Genomic DNA, 18,613 nt, shown 5'->3' with positions numbered 1-18,613 from the left:
AGACATGCATCATAAAGGAACCATTGGTTCATACAAACGTCATATTTTCGCTAATGCACTCTCAAAGCTTCTAGATCAGTGATTGATGGTCAACAATCGGTGATGAGGAATTCACAACTTATAATTGAAGATTTATCATTCCGGATCCGCAAATTGCAACACTGATGATTAGGATGTTTGCTGCATGTAATTCTCGAAAAATAGAAACTGAAATAGCTTTAGTTATAGAATTGGTACATCAACTTCCCTATTGAAACGGCGGATTTGACACTACCAGTTTCAACAATAAAATCATGAAAAGCATCACTTGACAAATATTATCATTTTCGAACATGAAGTGAACTACTGAAAGTAGTAAGTAAAGGTGATATGTGATCATTAGAAACACAGAAACGAATAGGATGCGAGTTATAGAGTTTAGAATTTCTTGCGGTGAAATGAACAGTAGTTTAACAAACCGACCGAATGTGTCACATCTCACCACACCGGGAGCATATAACATGAAGAAATGAACACGAATTACGAAATTGAACTTTGCCGCATGACAAACATTTACTGAACTTGTGCTTACATTTGTTCACTGCTTTCCAATTCTTCGATGAATCACTTCTCAGGATTTTGCGAGAACGGAAAATACCGTTGATTAAACGTCTGTTCATGTGACATGGACTACAGATCGGATTAGAATAGCCAAGTAATGTACTAGTATGCTAGGATAGTAGATGTCGTGGAAGTCAATTTCATGCACTGCCTCATAATAAATACATGCAGTCCTACCATTTTGGAAGGAACACTTTGCGATTTGTATAATCTCAACTCCCAGATATCGTAATTTAATTCCTGCGATGAGTTGGTCACTCAGCTGGACACGAAGTAGATCACCCACGTCACACTTGACCGCTTGTTACTGCCATTCCAGGATAAATTCTCTGGTATTTTGTTTTAAAATTAATGAAACACTGCTGGCCCTGTCTAGCTCTGAAAATAAACTTCAGCTAGTACAAAATTATGGTCTACGTGATATTAGTCGAGAAAGCTATGTGGACTAATATTCAGAAAATAACTGGTGCAACACGATGGACTCAATTGTACTAAATGTTACTCAAAATCATCAGGATACAGAAATTTATATTGAACCAACTTATCCGATTTCTAATGACTATACCAGATTTTGGTTCTCATAATAATACAAATAATTGTGATGAAATTTCTTGTAAAAATTAGGAAAATATGTCGGCTGAGTCAAATGATGGTCAAAAATCTAATTTAATTATGTTAGATGTTGATTTTACTAATGGCCCATTATCCACTAATGAGATTCCTAATGAATTTGAAAATAATGCTTCTGAAGAACCAAACTCTGACCTCAAATCAAAGGTCATTTCTAGTGGATTCTCCATTCAATGCGAGAAACATGGTTTAAATAAAGTCCTATTAATTGTAAATTGGAGATATAGGGATCCGACATTGTTTCGCGGAGAAGGAGGATGTTGGAGAATTTGAAGTCACACATAGTTTTTAAAATCAGAATCTAAACTTGGAATCTTCAAAGAAAGGGGAGGTGTTATATCCGAGTGAAGATTAGATCACGGGTAACTTCTGAGACATATTAATTGACTATTATCGTCTATACATTCTTATGGTATAACTATTCAATAATTAGGTTACATATATTTATATTCCTCTTATTATAAGCTTTATTTTGATCCATAATTTATTATTGTACGATTTACTGTTCTTAAGCTATGTTGTTTATTGACTACTGCCTCTCAAGTTCACAGTCACTTTTTGGCTTTATTGTGTACAAATGTTATTTCCTATTTTATGGTGCGTTGCGGTCTGTTTGGTTGATATATAAACCCAGTAAGTCTGAAATAAATGATTCGATTCGCATAGTGGAAACTGGTATTGGTGTTCTGGACTCAAGTGGACGGACTAGGCCGACATAGGAACAATAGGGACGCTAGGCTGCTCATACCGGTCGAACGCAATTGGTGTTGGCACAGTGCTAAGATTGAATAAGTCGTACTTTGATTGGTGGATAAAACACTTGATAACGAGCCGTACATGAAGTCGAAACAGTTCTGAACAATAATAATATAGAAATTTTCACCTTCACGTCATTCAAATCTTGAACGTTTTACAGAATGTACTGGCAGTAGTGTGGGAGATTCTGTGATTAACAGAAGTGGAAGTACTCGACACGCACATGCAACACAATTCCGAATAACAGATCATCACTCCGAAGTACTCAGTAACACCACATTCACCAGTCCATTGTCAAGTATGGAACACTTCACGTGTTCAACCTCATCTCTCATAACCATCTCCAAATCAAGTCATCCACACATTGTACATGTGATCATTGTTGATTGGCATGAAACATGGATTTATTCATCACAACCTACTCACGTTCAGCATGAACAGCTGCCAATCGTCACATTCGCGTGTCACTGGAGCACAGTGGAACACGTGCGCAACGTGACTGTTTCAGTGTTCATGAACATCCGTTTCAGTGATTGTGTCACGTGACTTTCAACTGTAATCCTCCATGTTACGAATATCTCTCACCATATAAATAATTGTGAAACACCATGTATTCTGATTAAAGTGGTTGAGTGAACAACGATTGGTGAGTGAAGTAAGTCATCGAATTGCACTGAGTCGCAGTGTATCCATATCAAAACACAACACTACTCCGCACATCACCACACTACAGCACACTCCACTACACAACACAACAACACACAACATCTCACTCCACACGTGGCATCCAGTTCACTCGCGACAATCACGCAACACACAACTGTCGCTCACTAATCTGCATTCCTCTTCTTCTTCTTCTTCCAGAACTGTCATGAGACTCGTCTTCATACTACTACTCAATGTCTTCCTCTTCGAACAACTACTGACCAAACCAATGCCATTCAACTCTACCATTCAATATAATCAAGGTACGTGTGTGTGTGTTTCACCGACAATCGTGATGGTAAGCACAAGACCAGTGAACTCGTCAGCCTCAATTTATCCATATCTTGGTATATCCTAGTATCTGAACATGTCCAGTGAGACCGAGTGATTGACTTTTCTAGAGTCGGATAACAAGATGAAGGTACTTGTTAGGGGCGACTAGCATCAAATGTGTGGTTGTGAATTCGTATGTTCACTGAGACAAAGCGTTTTGCAGCATTAGCAGTTGATTGTGGTTACTCTAATGACCTACTGTTTCAGATTGCTTCCGTTCCACTTGGATGATCGGATATTATCAATAGTCGTCTGTTCATTGAGTCGACTGACCACTGGACAGAGCTGCAGTAAACGAGTGTGCGGTTGAACAGTGATTGAAATTGTGTTCCATTGTGCACACTCACATACAGATTGAGTTCGATTAGGCCGAGTGACTACAGACTGCATTCCTCAACGTTTCTCTAATAATATGATTATTTTTTGTTCTGTAGGTGTGGACGGCTCCAAACCCAATATAGTTTTCATCGATGACGAAGATGATAAATTCAACTTTCAGCATGCCGGAAATTTAGATCCTTCAAACTCACAACTGCGACCTGAAAACCATGATATTGGCAATCCCAATCCTCCAAATTATACACCTGAGCGCTATCTCGAAATGATAAACCGAAATGTTGGTCAACACTGGTATCCAGGAGTTCGTCGTCCAGACATTGGACAGTACTATCGGTACTATTGAAATATTGAACCGTGATGGATCTGCATTTGACTCAGAACAATTCTCATATCTCAGTATCAACGATTTCTCCAAATTCCTCTTCACATCATCACAATTCACATACACCATATCATCTCCAGTTGTACTATTCTACTCATTTGTCTAACCATTAAATATACTGAATCCCACATCAACGATTTTCTATCGTCTTCCATCATCTATGACCTAATCATGCTGAGTATGTTAGGCTTTCAACTGTGTCTTGCCTTAGTTCTGTGTTTACTGTGATAACGACTCTTTCAACGTCATATTCATTATTTGACGTTTATGTGATATTCTCCCTACTGGTATAACATTTTTGTCATTGATCGCTGATACGCGACAATGTGTTGATGGATATTCATATTTTTTCTCTGTGAAATCGTTTTGATGTAGAGTACGGGATGAAGGAGTTGATTTTGTTTGATTTTGTCTGCCTTTTCTAACGGGAATTTTAACCGTACCATGATTCGCCTTTATCAACCTTTTGCTGTGTTCTTACCTAACCAAATACCAGTACTGATCTAAAGAATATATTCCGAGCTATACGTTATGTTGATTACTTTTTATCGAGTTTCACTCAATTTAGTAATTACTTGTGGTTTTGCCTCAGCTTACTATTCGGATTTTTTTTAAGGTTTTCACGTAGAGGCTAATTCAGTTTATCTAATCCGTTTTTATGCACATTTGTCCGCTTTTTGTCTAGTTTTACGGTCTTAGGCTTTTGCTAGCATCTATAACACAGTTTACGTCAATATAGTCATGAAAAATTCATGCAAACGACCTGGATGCAGTTTTGCTGTTACATCTGGCACGCAGTGCGACAACTGCAAAGGTTGGCCCCACGAAGCGTGCACAGATTTCACAGCAACTGCTTACAACAGGCTCAGCAAGTCGTATCATAAGTGGGAATATGTTACGTGCAGAACGGATGTTGTGGTCTTTCTGAATAACACCATCGTCCTAATGACAGGTCTGCGGAATAAGTTGTCAGCAAACTTGGAAAATGACAGTCATAAAACGGGTAGAGAAACAAGGGCGCGCAACGAAAACAAGAATAGGGATGTCGACAGGTCTACTATCGATGAAGCATGAATTAGCATTAATGATGACATGTTGAAACTCAGCACCATCATTATGTCGACGGTAATAGACTCCCTCGGCAAACTCGGGTCTCCCAGCTCAGGGTCCTTGAATGCAACAGCGGTTCCCAAAAACTCTGTAGGTGGTTGCACCCAAGTTAACAGAGCTAAAAAGAACCAGCCGTCACCATCTAAGCTGAACATCCCAAGCGTTGTACGGAAAACATCTGGTGATTTGATCACACAATCTACGCCCAAGAATGTCCGTCCGGTCGCCAAAGAGCCTAGGATTCAGAAATGTGCTTCGGCCTCCAAACAACAAGGTGCTGAACCTAAACGCACCGGAAAAACCGGGAAAACAACAGTGGTTCGTGATGACTCTCTCATAATCATGAACCTCATAGACAACCCTGACCTTCCTCTCAGTTTGCAGGACAAAAATGACAGGATGATCTAGGGTGAATTGAACAAGAAGCTTGAACTTCCTATAATGGAGCCTTTGACGGTCACATGGCTCACGCGGGGAGAGAAATCTAAGCATCAGAATCACCCGAGGCTACTTCGTGTAACACTTAAGAATGCTACCGACGTAGAGGATGTCCTGCTAGCTAGTCATTTACTGAAATCCGGTGTGAACGTAAGAATACTACCCGACATACCGTATTCTGAGCGCAATCTCATCCGGAACATCCCTAGAGAATCTCGCGAGGAATTTTTCGCGGAAGAAATTTAATTGTGCAAGGTGTACCGGAGAACACGGATCCTAGTCAAGCAAACTCTGATATTAGGGAATAGAAATTCATCAAACAGTTCTTGAGGCTCAAAAACATACTGGCTCAACATGTGACGATACTAGCCAAGAAGGACGGTGATTCTAGACCCCGGCTAATGAGGATAACTTCCCCATCCTCCAATATGGCGGCTACAACTCTGGGAGCATTTCGTGCCAACAGACGTCGGTTGCCAACTGGAATCCACATGCACCCGGACAGGCCATATGAAGCCAGGACCAAGCACAAAGGCAAGTCGGAACTGATCATTCCACTCGTGGACTGTCTTGATGACAAAAAAAGTGTAAAGGACAGGGCCTACCAAATCGGCAAACTTTATGTAGGTAAGCTAAATGTCCATTCACGTAAGGCTCATACAAACAAACAGGAAGAAGCTCACGCGTTTCAAATTGAAAGCATAAACTGCTTATACATGAACGCCGCGAGTCTACCAAACAAAATGGATGAGCTATGTGAACTTAGCAATGCGGATAAGGTTCATCTGGTAGGAATATCTGAATCTTGAATATCTTCTCAGTTCTCGGACCAGGAGCTAGCAATACCTGGGATGTCTTTGTTTCTCAACGACAGAAAAACAGGAATTGGGGGTGGAGTAGCCGTATACATACGATCTTGCTTGGAGGTACACCAAGTTCACAACCTCGCGGTTAACAATCTTGAGGAATTCATAAGGTGTTCTTTAAGATTGTCTACTACTTCGAGGTGCCTAGTCGGAGTCATATATAGGAAGCCCACTGCTGACATCGAGTATGACAGTCGTATGCTGGAAGAACTATCCCGCTCTATGCGTTTCGGTTTCACTCATATCCTGATTCTTGGGGACTTCAATCTCCCTAGAGTCAATTTCGCGGAACATACGTATATTGGAGGTGAAACATCAACTGAAGCTCGGTTCTTCAACCTCATTGAGGATTTGGGATTATACGAAAATGTGAAGTCGGCAACTCTTTGGAAAAACAGTCAGACTCCGTCGCGCTTAGACTGTGTATTTACAAACGAAGAATTTCTAGTTGACAACCTCTCAATCCTGGCTCCCCTGGGGAAAAGCGATCACGCCGTTACAGCTCTCAAATGTGTCAGCAAAACGGAGCTAGGATATCCCACCAACAAAATACACTGGAATTTCAAACGGTTGAATGTGTTAGCTCTACAGGACTATCTACAACAGGTGGATTGGGATGTTCACCCTCAACTCGATGTGGATACTCATTGGGACTTCTTACTGCACACGCTCATATGTGCTACAAATCATTCAGTTCCTCAAACGGTCCCCAAAAGCTACAAGCAACCTACAATCATCAAGAACCGCGCTCTTCGCCTGCTAAGCCGCAAAAGGCACTGTTGGGCAGAATACAAACGAACTGACAACAGTGGAGAGTACAGGCAATACAAATATATAACGAACATATGCACGAAGGCAAGGCCGCTTAGCGTGATATTCTCACACTCGCTAAGCAAGGCAAACTACCGGAAAATTGGAAGCTGGCTTACATCACACCAATTTTCAAAGGAGGTCGACGCAGCGAATCTTCAAGTTACCGACCGATGGCTCTTCTCTCTATACCTTCAAAAATCATGGAGTCCCTGATATGCGATGGTATATATGACTATTTACTGACCTTAAACTTCTTCTCACTCCAACAGCATAGTTTCAGGAAAGGTGTATAACCAACCTGCTGACTGCGGTGGACAGATGGACAAGCATCCTCGATCGCAAGAAGAAGGTTGATATCATTTTCCTTGATTTCTCAAAAGCTTTTGATATGGTTAACCATATATTTCTTATCAGTAAGCTCAAACGATTGGGTATCAGACCACCTCGAATTGATTGGCTCATTCCATATCTGAAAAATTGACATTTTAAGATCATGGTTAACTTAACTTTATCTCAGGCTATGGAATGTCCTAGTGGGGTCGCCAGGGCTCAGTACTAGAATTTGATTTATATAAATGATCTTCCTCAACAGGTATTCTCAGACTCGTTACTTTTTGCCAATGACGTGAAACTTTGGAGAGAGATACGCAACCAAGACGATATACAGGCACTTCAGGAGGATCTGACTCGACTTCAAAGTTGGGCAGACGATAACAGACTTACCTTTAACACTTCAAAGTGTAAAGTAGTTCATCTGAGACGTGTCTCAGACTATAGTTACAACTTAGGAAACTCCTCTCTATTAGTATTCCGAGTCGAAAAAGATTTAGGAGGCCTGGTGCCCTACGATTTAGAGTCTTACGCTAACCGTGACGAAAATGCCTTTCGAGCAAACCTTACACTGGTAACATTGAAGCGCATTTATGGCCAGTATGACGGGAGAATTTTCCATATAACCTCCAACGGTTTTATTCGTCCCCATTTAGAGTACGGAAACACGGTATTTCCCCCTCACTCCAAAAGGATAAGGACACTCTGGAGCGCATCCAACGGCAAGCCACGAAGTCAGTCCGGGGACTCAAATTTAAACCTAATGGAGAGCGCCTCCAATCACTTAACCTTTACCTATTAGAGTATAGGCGTCTTAGAGGTGACCTTTTAGTGGCCGACAGTATCCTTAACACTTCTGGACATCCTCTTAAACGCCTAATTAAGCTTGGTCCCACTACCAACCTAAGGGGTAACAACCAGAAATCGGAGACACAACATAGCAAAACGGACTGCAGGTACAACTTCTACTCCTTAAGAAATGTCAAATGCTGGAATTCGCTGCCGGCAGAGCTAGTCCAAGCGACTTCCCAGGAGTTCTTTATGAGGCAACTTGATCTATTCTTAAGGTCTAAGGATAGTATCATACCATGATTTACCAATTTCTTTTTCTCTCTTATTGTTAACATACCTAGGTTCCTGCCTTGAGACATTCGTGATCCCCTGCTGCTAGACACGGAAGCCCGATGAGCGAAAGGATCTTCTATTCCGTCCACAATCATTAGGACCATTTGTATGGCTTGTTGGCCACGCAGGCGTGGTCCCTGCTGAATGTTACCTTATATCTTTTATTTATATTGAATATATTGTTCTATCTCTAGCCTAAGTTTGTTCTCTATCATGCATTGGTAATTGTTACGATGATGTGACTTCCACGTAAGATCTTATAGATTAGGCAGTTATATCATGACAACCCTGCACTTATAGGATAAGGTCTATTATTAAGGCAGTAATAATATCATAGTAGACCATAATTCTACAGACGAATGGTTAAGCTCATGTTATACACTGTAAAACTCGGCGTATCTTGTATACCTTTACGCTTATATGTATAAGCTTTTCCACATGATACCATATTCATTTTATATTTTGCCAGTATTTTGTATAAGCTCACGGACGAGCTTGAAGCCAGATACACAGTAAATGTTAATAGACACATCATTTTCATTCCAATGATGTATAAGCAGATACCTTCAAACGGTTGTAATTACTCCATTCAGTCTTCTGTTCTTAGTGCAACACAGATATTTCAAACATATCTTTGTTGGAGGTGTGGATTTATTATGGCAACTATACTACAACCAATTTCGATTAACGTTAATTTTGCTTGAGCTTTTTATTAACTTGCTTAACTGACCACGTTATTCGAATAGTAACAATTCGCATATTTCTTTGTACCATTATGATCATGACCATATCTGTATAAACGTGTACGCTTGATCACATGACAGACTCTAGCGATAATCCCAATAGCTTGAATATCGCTCGATGATCCATCCTCTTCCCCATGTATGCATATACGCGAATGCTATTATTAGGCTCTGTCTCGCCTTGCTGTGCTTTGATTCGATTTGACTATAAATTTGCCTCTGTATTCGCTCGCACACACACGTTCGCCTCCCTGCTTCAATTCCGCTCGATGTGCTTATTGCTCTGATATCCATGCTATCCGCTGATAATCTGTAGTTGCCGCTTCTCATTGCCTTATGATTTCAAACATTGTTGGAATGTGTATGATAACGGTTACAAAGGTGATGGATTAACGAGGCAAATCTACCACAGTATGATCACAGATGAACAAACCGAATCACAATCAACCGAATATTTTCATTTCTCTGGACTTGGTATTCAGTTACCTTGATAATCAACTCTCAATTACTGATGAAGTTTGAATTGTTCATATCTTCTTTGTGTATTGTACGTTGCTGTGATCTTAGTACTTAATCGTTGTCCAGTGGTTTCGTTACATTTCTGCCAAGTACTTGCATTCAAACGACCCGTGTTGGTCTTTTGCACTTACTGGCTCATAGACTGAACATATGATGTGACTCGTCTCGTCAGTAGTCGACTAAATTATGTTGTAGGAATTTTTATTTCCGATTTCTTCTACAAACTTTTCTCCACACTATCGCTATATCAATCTGTTCGTGTTCATTGAATGAGGAAATGTTTGTTTATTTTACGTCGTGTAAGCGAAGTGGTTTTGCCTTCGAACATCTGATTGTTGAATTTGTTTATCTTGACCTGTGTGATTCGACCGACCATTTTGTTTCTTTCACCTTACCCACACTTACAATGTAGAAGTTTCGAAATATTTCATTTCATTTGAATTGCTTAAGATGTCCTTGCTGGTCAAATGCACACTGTGATAGTTAAGATCAATACTTAGAAAGAGGAGATATGATTTCAATGTAGGCGAAGTTAAATTACAGCAGAAATCGACTGGATGTAAAGCTGAAGTGTATCGGGTTCCCGACCAACAACCCACTCGCTAAATCTCGTAAACAACGATTCGCCTATTTACAGTATTTCCATCGTGTGTTGCCTGAAAACTTGACCGTTCGACTATTGTCATATAGAAAGAGGACACATCAATTTATAATATGAGTGAAACTGAATTAGATTAGAAACTACTCGCAACTCACTACACCATGGGTGGTTGCGAAAGTGATCAACAGGTCGGATTAAGACGCCATCGAAACAGCCTAAATTGTAAACGAACATCACGTAAATTCAGTATGTTTTGCTGAATAAGTAGAAAAGTGGCTATGTAAAATACGCATACGCATAAACAACTATCTTCACTATTCTAATCCTGATTGGAACCGATTGCAACGAAGTGAAACACATCTCATGATGATTAACTCTACAAAGTTAACAGAAAATCGTCGAACGCTTTCTACGATCTAGAAGAGAAATGTTCATTCGACTATGATTTGATTTGCTCAGTGATCATAGGGAAGATTAAACTTGCCATCACATGAACAGCGCGTAAGGAAAACCGTCAGTTCGTACCTTTATAGAAACACATCGACGTCATCGACATGACGACAAAAGCGATCGAATCTAACAACACGTGCACAATCTCCATCGGAAAAGACTACAAACACGAGGAAGTCAGTAGAATGTGAAACATCCAGTCAATGTGGACGATATCGTGTAGGTGTCATCTAATGAACATGACGTTGAAAGAGTCGTTATCACAGTAAACACAGAACTAAGGCAAGACACAGTTGAAAGCCTAACATACTCAGCATGATTAGGTCATAGATGATGGAAGACGATAGAAAATCGTTGATGTGGGATTCAGTATATTTAATGGTTAGACAAATGAGTAGAATAGTACAACTGGAGATGATATGGTGTATGTGAATTGTGATGATGTGAAGAGGAATTTGGAGAAATCGTTGATACTGAGATATGAGAATTGTTCTGAGTCAAATGCAGATCCATCACGGTTCAATATTTCAATAGTACCGATAGTACTGTCCAATGTCTGGACGACGAACTCCTGGATACCAGTGTTGACCAACATTTCGGTTTATCATTTCGAGATAGCGCTCAGGTGTATAATTTGGAGGATTGGGATTGCCAATATCATGGTTTTCAGGTCGCAGTTGTGAGTTTGAAGGATCTAAATTTCCGGCATGCTGAAAGTTGAATTTATCATCTTCGTCATCGATGAAAACTATATTGGGTTTGGAGCCGTCCACACCTACAGAACAAAAAATAATCATATTATTAGAGAAACGTTGAGGAATGCAGTCTGTAGTCACTCGGCCTAATCGAACTCAATCTGTATGTGAGTGTGCACAATGGAACACAATTTCAATCACTGTTCAACCGCACACTCGTTTACTGCAGCTCTGTCCAGTGGTCAGTCGACTCAATGAACAGACGACTATTGATAATATCCGATCATCCAAGTGGAACGGAAGCAATCTGAAACAGTAGGTCATTAGAGTAACCACAATCAACTGCTAATGCTGCAAAACGCTTTGTCTCAGTGAACATACGAATTCACAACCACACATTTGATGCTAGTCGCCCCTAACAAGTACCTTCATCTTGTTATCCGACTCTAGAAAAGTCAATCACTCGGTCTCACTGGACATGTTCAGATACTAGGATATACCAAGATATGGATAAATTGAGGCTGACGAGTTCACTGGTCTTGTGCTTACCATCACGATTGTCGGTGAAACACACACACACGTACCTTGATTATATTGAATGGTAGAGTTGAATGGCATTGGTTTGGTCAGTAGTTGTTCGAAGAGGAAGACATTGAGTAGTAGTATGAAGACGAGTCTCATGACAGTTCTGGAAGAAGAAGAAGAAGAGGAATGCAGATTAGTGAGCGACAGTTGTGTGTTGCGTGATTGTCGCGAGTGAACTGGATGCCACGTGTGGAGTGAGATGTTGTGTGTTGTTGTGTTGTGTAGTGGAGTGTGCTGTAGTGTGGTGATGTGCGGAGTAGTGTTGTGTTTTGATATGGATACACTGCGACTCAGTGCAATTCGATGACTTACTTCACTCACCAATCGTTGTTCACTCAACCACTTTAATCAGAATACATGGTGTTTCACAATTATTTATATGGTGAGAGATATTCGTAACATGGAGGATTACAGTTGAAAGTCACGTGACACAATCACTGAAACGGATGTTCATGAACACTGAAACAGTCACGTTGCGCACGTGTTCCACTGTGCTCCAGTGACACGCGAATGTGACGATTGGCAGCTGTTCATGCTGAACGTGAGTAGGTTGTGATGAATAAATCCATGTTTCATGCCAATCAACAATGATCACATGTACAATGTGTGGATGACTTGATTTGGAGATGGTTATGAGAGATGAGGTTGAACACGTGAAGTGTTCCATACTTGACAATGGACTGGTGAATGTGGTGTTACTGAGTACTTCGGAGTGATGATCTGTTATTCGGAATTGTGTTGCATGTGCGTGTCGAGTACCTCCACTTGTGTCCATCACCGTTTCACAATGTTTCTTGGTTCTTGTTTAGTGAATCGGTATCCAGTACGAATCACATGTTATGTGACCCACAATTCTATTTCAAATTATTCCGGGTGAAGATCACATCTTGGCATTTCTAGTTGTGATTGTAAGTGTATTCTGCTGTCATTTGATTATCCACCTTTCCATTCACTAATTTTGAAATGATGGTTGCTGAACTGAGCATAATGTCTAGTCTGTCGACCGTCATGAGCACACTTCCCTCATTGGATCACATTTTTGAGAACCGTTTATCATGCGGTAATTAACTGAAATTCAATGCGTGTTTGTTCGAGACGAGACTGTGTGTTGTTATACAACTGACAAAAATCTATAACATCATCACATATGTGCTTGACCTCTGTTTTGTAGTGTGTTTATTCGTGTTTGTCTGAATTTTCAACCAATCAATCAAATTAACATCGTGATCTATAACTTCAATGTAATCCGACACAATGGGAGATGGCAAATAAGTGAAGATGCAACAAAGAAGTACAGAGTTGTTCAAGTCACTGAACAAGATCTTAGTTAACTGATCGAATCTCACCATCATCGAAATACTATTCATTAAGCAATTATCAGTGTTGGTGCCACATACGACGCATTATGATAGTCTCCTGTCCTGCGCTTATGATAACTGGAAGCATTCAAATTTATTTTCAACTTAAATTCTCCAAAATAGTTCAATTCAATATAGATGGAAATAGATGGGTAAAAATGAACGCGTTATATATATTGTATGCAATATCGTCCACATTGACTGGATGTTTCTCATGCTACTGATTTTCTCGTATTCGTCGTCTTGTCTGATAGCGATTGCACACCTGTTGGTAGATTGCAAAATTGTCAAATTCATGTTTTATGACATCGATGTTAGTGGGATTTCCGATCCGCAAATGCCTCACAGTAGTTTCGACTGCAATAATTTAGGAAGTTAAATGAATGATCATTATTATTTGAACACTTATACATTGGTAATATGAGGCGTCCAATGCATATGCACCACAATGAGTTTGCTCAGAGATAAAAATAATTTTCAATGCACGCAGCAAAATGAAAAGAGAAGACGGACAGAAATTGGTGTACGTGAGTGAAATATCAATGATGATAATAAAAATAATAACAATAATAATAGTAATTGTGATGGAAGTAACAGTTTATTTAGCAAAAATATAACCAGTTATTGAGCATAAACGAACGTATCATAATTAGAATTCAAAATCAGTCAGACATGCATCATAAAGGAACCATTGGTTCATACAAACGTCATATTTTCGCTAATGCACTCTCAAAGCTTCTAGATCAGTGATTGATGGTCAACAATCGGTGATGAGGAATTCACAACTTATAATTGAAGATTTATCATTCCGGATCCGCAAATTGCAACACTGATGATTAGGATGTTTGCTGCATGTAATTCTCGAAAAATAGAAACTGAAATAGCTTTAGTTATAGAATTGGTACATCAACTTCCCTATTGAAACGGCGGATTTGACACTACCAGTTTCAACAATAAAATCATGAAAAGCATCACTTGACAAATATTATCATTTTCGAACATGAAGTGAACTACTGAAAGTAGTAAGTAAAGGTGATATGTGATCATTAGAAACACAGAAACGAATAGGATGCGAGTTATAGAGTTTAGAATTTCTTGCGGTGAAATGAACAGTAGTTTAACAAACCGACCGAATGTGTCACATCTCACCACACCGGGAGCATATAACATGAAGAAATGAACACGAATTACGAAATTGAACTTTGCCGCATGACAAACATTTACTGAACTTGTGCTTACATTTGTTCACTGCTTTCCAATTCTTCGATGAATCACTTCTCAGGATTTTGCGAGAACGGAAAATACCGTTGATTAAACGTCTGTTCATGTGACATGGACTACAGATCGGATTAGAATAGCCAAGTAATGTACTAGTATGCTAGGATAGTAGATGTCGTGGAAGTCAATTTCATGCACTGCCTCATAATAAATACATGCAGTCCTACCATTTTGGAAGGAACACTTTGCGATTTGTATAATCTCAACTCCCAGATATCGTAATTTAATTCCTGCGATGAGTTGGTCACTCAGCTGGACACGAAGTAGATCACCCACGTCACACTTGACCGCTTGTTACTGCCATTCCAGGATAAATTCTCTGGTATTTTGTTTTAAAATTAATGAAACACTGCTGGCCCTGTCTAGCTCTGAAAATAAACTTCAGCTAGTACAAAATTATGGTCTACGTGATATTAGTCGAGAAAGCTATGTGGACTAATATTCAGAAAATAACTGGTGCAACACGATGGACTCAATTGTACTAAATGTTACTCAAAATCATCAGGATACAGAAATTTATATTGAACCAACTTATCCGATTTCTAATGACTATACCAGATTTTGGTTCTCATAATAATACAAATAATTGTGATGAAATTTCTTGTAAAAATTAGGAAAATATGTCGGCTGAGTCAAATGATGGTCAAAAATCTAATTTAATTATGTTAGATGTTGATTTTACTAATGGCCCATTATCCACTAATGAGATTCCTAATGAATTTGAAAATAATGCTTCTGAAGAACCATACTCTGACCTCAAATCAAAGGTCATTTCTAGTGGATTCTCCATTCAATGCGAGAAACATGGTTTAAATAAAGTCCTATTAATTGTAAATTGGAGATATAGGGATCCGACATTGTTTCGCGGAGAAGGAGGATGTTGGAGAATTTGAAGTCACACATAGTTTTTTAAAATCAGAATCTAAACTTGGAATCTTCAAAGAAAGGGGAGGTGTTATATCCGAGTGAAGATTAGATCACGGGTAACTTCTGAGACATATTAATTGACTATTATCGTCTATACATTCTTATGGTATAACTATTCAATAATTAGGTTACATATATTTATATTCCTCTTATTATAAGCTTTATTTTGATCCATAATTTATTATTGTACGATTTACTGTTCTTAAGCTATGTTGTTTATTGACTACTGCCTCTCAAGTTCACAGTCACTTTTTGGCTTTATTGTGTACAAATGTTATTTCCTATTTTATGGTGCGTTGCGGTCTGTTTGGTTGATATATAAACCCAGTAAGTCTGAAATAAATGATTCGATTCGCATAGTGGAAACTGGTATTGGTGTTCTGGACTCAAGTGGACGGACTAGGCCGACATAGGAACAATAGGGACGCTAGGCTGCTCATACCGGTCGAACGCAATTGGTGTTGGCACAGTGCTAAGATTGAATAAGTCGTACTTTGATTGGTGGATAAAACACTTGATAACGAGCCGTACATGAAGTCGAAACAGTTCTGAACAATAATAATATAGAAATTTTCACCTTCACGTCATTCAAATCTTGAACGTTTTACAGAATGTACTGGCAGTAGTGTGGGAGATTCTGTGATTAACAGAAGTGGAAGTACTCGACACGCACATGCAACACAATTCCGAATAACAGATCATCACTCCGAAGTACTCAGTAACACCACATTCACCAGTCCATTGTCAAGTATGGAACACTTCACGTGTTCAACCTCATCTCTCATAACCATCTCCAAATCAAGTCATCCACACATTGTACATGTGATCATTGTTGATTGGCATGAAACATGGATTTATTCATCACAACCTACTCACGTTCAGCATGAACAGCTGCCAATCGTCACATTCGCGTGTCACTGGAGCACAGTGGAACACGTGCGCAACGTGACTGTTTCAGTGTTCATGAACATCCGTTTCAGTGATTGTGTCACGTGACTTTCAACTGTAATCCTCCATGTTACGAATATCTCTCACCATATAAATAATTGTGAAACACCATGTATTCTGATTAAAGTGGTTGAGTGAACAACGATTGGTGAGTGAAGTAAGTCATCGAATTGCACTGAGTCGCAGTGTATCCATATCAAAACACAACACTACTCCGCACATCACCACACTACAGCACACTCCACTACACAACACAACAACACACAACATCTCACTCCACACGTGGCATCCAGTTCACTCGCGACAATCACGCAACACACAACTGTCGCTCACTAATCTGCATTCCTCTTCTTCTTCTTCTTCCAGAACTGTCATGAGACTCGTCTTCATACTACTACTCAATGTCTTCCTCTTCGAACAACTACTGACCAAACCAATGCCATTCAACTCTACCATTCAATATAATCAAGGTACGTGTGTGTGTGTTTCACCGACAATCGTGATGGTAAGCACAAGACCAGTGAACTCGTCAGCCTCAATTTATCCATATCTTGGTATATCCTAGTATCTGAACATGTCCAGTGAGACCGAGTGATTGACTTTTCTAGAGTCGGATAACAAGATGAAGGTACTTGTTAGGGGCGACTAGCATCAAATGTGTGGTTGTGAATTCGTATGTTCACTGAGACAAAGCGTTTTGCAGCATTAGCAGTTGATTGTGGTTACTCTAATGACCTACTGTTTCAGATTGCTTCCGTTCCACTTGGATGATCGGATATTATCAATAGTCGTCTGTTCATTGAGTCGACTGACCACTGGACAGAGCTGCAGTAAACGAGTGTGCGGTTGAACAGTGATTGAAATTGTGTTCCATTGTGCACACTCACATACAGATTGAGTTCGATTAGGCCGAGTGACTACAGACTGCATTCCTCAACGTTTCTCTAATAATATGATTATTTTTTGTTCTGTAGGTGTGGACGGCTCCAAACCCAATATAGTTTTCATCGATGACGAAGATGATAAATTCAACTTTCAGCATGCCGGAAATTTAGATCCTTCAAACTCACAACTGCGACCTGAAAACCATGATATTGGCAATCCCAATCCTCCAAATTATACACCTGAGCGCTATCTCGAAATGATAAACCGAAATGTTGGTCAACACTGGTATCCAGGAGTTCGTCGTCCAGACATTGGACAGTACTATCGGTACTATTGAAATATTGAACCGTGATGGATCTGCATTTGACTCAGAACAATTCTCATATCTCAGTATCAACGATTTCTCCAAATTCCTCTTCACATCATCACAATTCACATACACCATATCATCTCCAGTTGTACTATTCTACTCATTTGTCTAACCATTAAATATACTGAATCCCACATCAACGATTTTCTATCGTCTTCCATCATCTATGACCTAATCATGCTGAGTATGTTAGGCTTTCAACTGTGTCTTGCCTTAGTTCTGTGTTTACTGTGATAACGACTCTTTCAACGTCATATTCATTATTTGACGTTTATGTGATATTCTCCCTACTGGTATAACATTTTTGTCATTGATCGCTGATACGCGACAATGTGTTGATGGATATTCATATTTTTTCTCTGTGAAATCGTTTTGATGTAGAGTACGGGATGAAGGAGTTGATTTTGTTTGATTTTGTCTGCCTTTTCTAACGGGAATTTTAACCGTACCATGATTCGCCTTTATCAACCTTTTGCTGTGTTCTTACCTAACCAAATACCAGTACTGATCTAAAGAATATATTCCGAGCTATACGTTATGTTGATTACTTTTTATCGAGTTTCACTCAATTTAGTAATTACTTGTGGTTTTGCCTCAGCTTACTATTCGGATTTTTTAAGGTTTTCACGTAGAGGCTAATTCAGTTTATCTAATCCGTTTTTATGCACATTTGTCCGCTTTTTGTCTAGTTTTACGGTCTTAGGCTTTTGCTAGCATCTATAACACAGTTTACGTCAATATAGTCATGAAAAATTCATGCAAACGACCTGGATGCAGTTTTGCTGTTACATCTGGCACGCAGTGCGACAACTGCAAAGGTTGGCCCC

At 39.5% G+C, this 18,613-nt stretch overlaps 2 protein-coding genes across 2 annotated transcripts; both read left to right on the top strand.

Moving 5' to 3' along the window:
- Nucleotides 1-2,857: 2,857 nt before the first annotated feature.
- On the top strand, nt 2,858-3,706 carry MS3_00003891 (uncharacterized protein; the record flags this gene model as incomplete). The annotated part of the gene is made up of 2 exons (XM_051211764.1): nt 2,858-2,954; nt 3,459-3,706. 2 exons carry the CDS (start codon nt 2,858-2,860, stop codon nt 3,704-3,706), a joined length of 345 nt encoding a protein of 114 aa, XP_051073283.1.
- A 7,388-nt stretch (nt 3,707-11,094) lies between these two features.
- MS3_00001243 (uncharacterized protein) lies at nt 11,095-18,314 on the top strand. Its single transcript, XM_051208721.1, has 4 exons — nt 11,095-11,517; nt 16,650-16,688; nt 16,898-17,001; nt 17,506-18,314. The coding sequence occupies exons 3-4, from the start codon at nt 16,905-16,907 to the stop codon at nt 17,751-17,753; spliced, it is 345 nt and encodes a 114-aa protein (XP_051073282.1). The 5' UTR covers nt 11,095-11,517; nt 16,650-16,688; nt 16,898-16,904; the 3' UTR covers nt 17,754-18,314.
- Nucleotides 18,315-18,613: the final 299 nt, after the last annotated feature.

Source organism: Schistosoma haematobium, chromosome 1 (genome assembly GCF_000699445.3).
Source record: "Schistosoma haematobium chromosome 1, whole genome shotgun sequence".
In the NCBI taxonomy this organism is placed as follows: domain Eukaryota; kingdom Metazoa; phylum Platyhelminthes; class Trematoda; order Strigeidida; family Schistosomatidae; genus Schistosoma; species Schistosoma haematobium.
The sequence above is the reverse complement of the archived record's forward strand: the minus strand, read 5'-3'. Positions and strand labels throughout refer to the sequence as shown.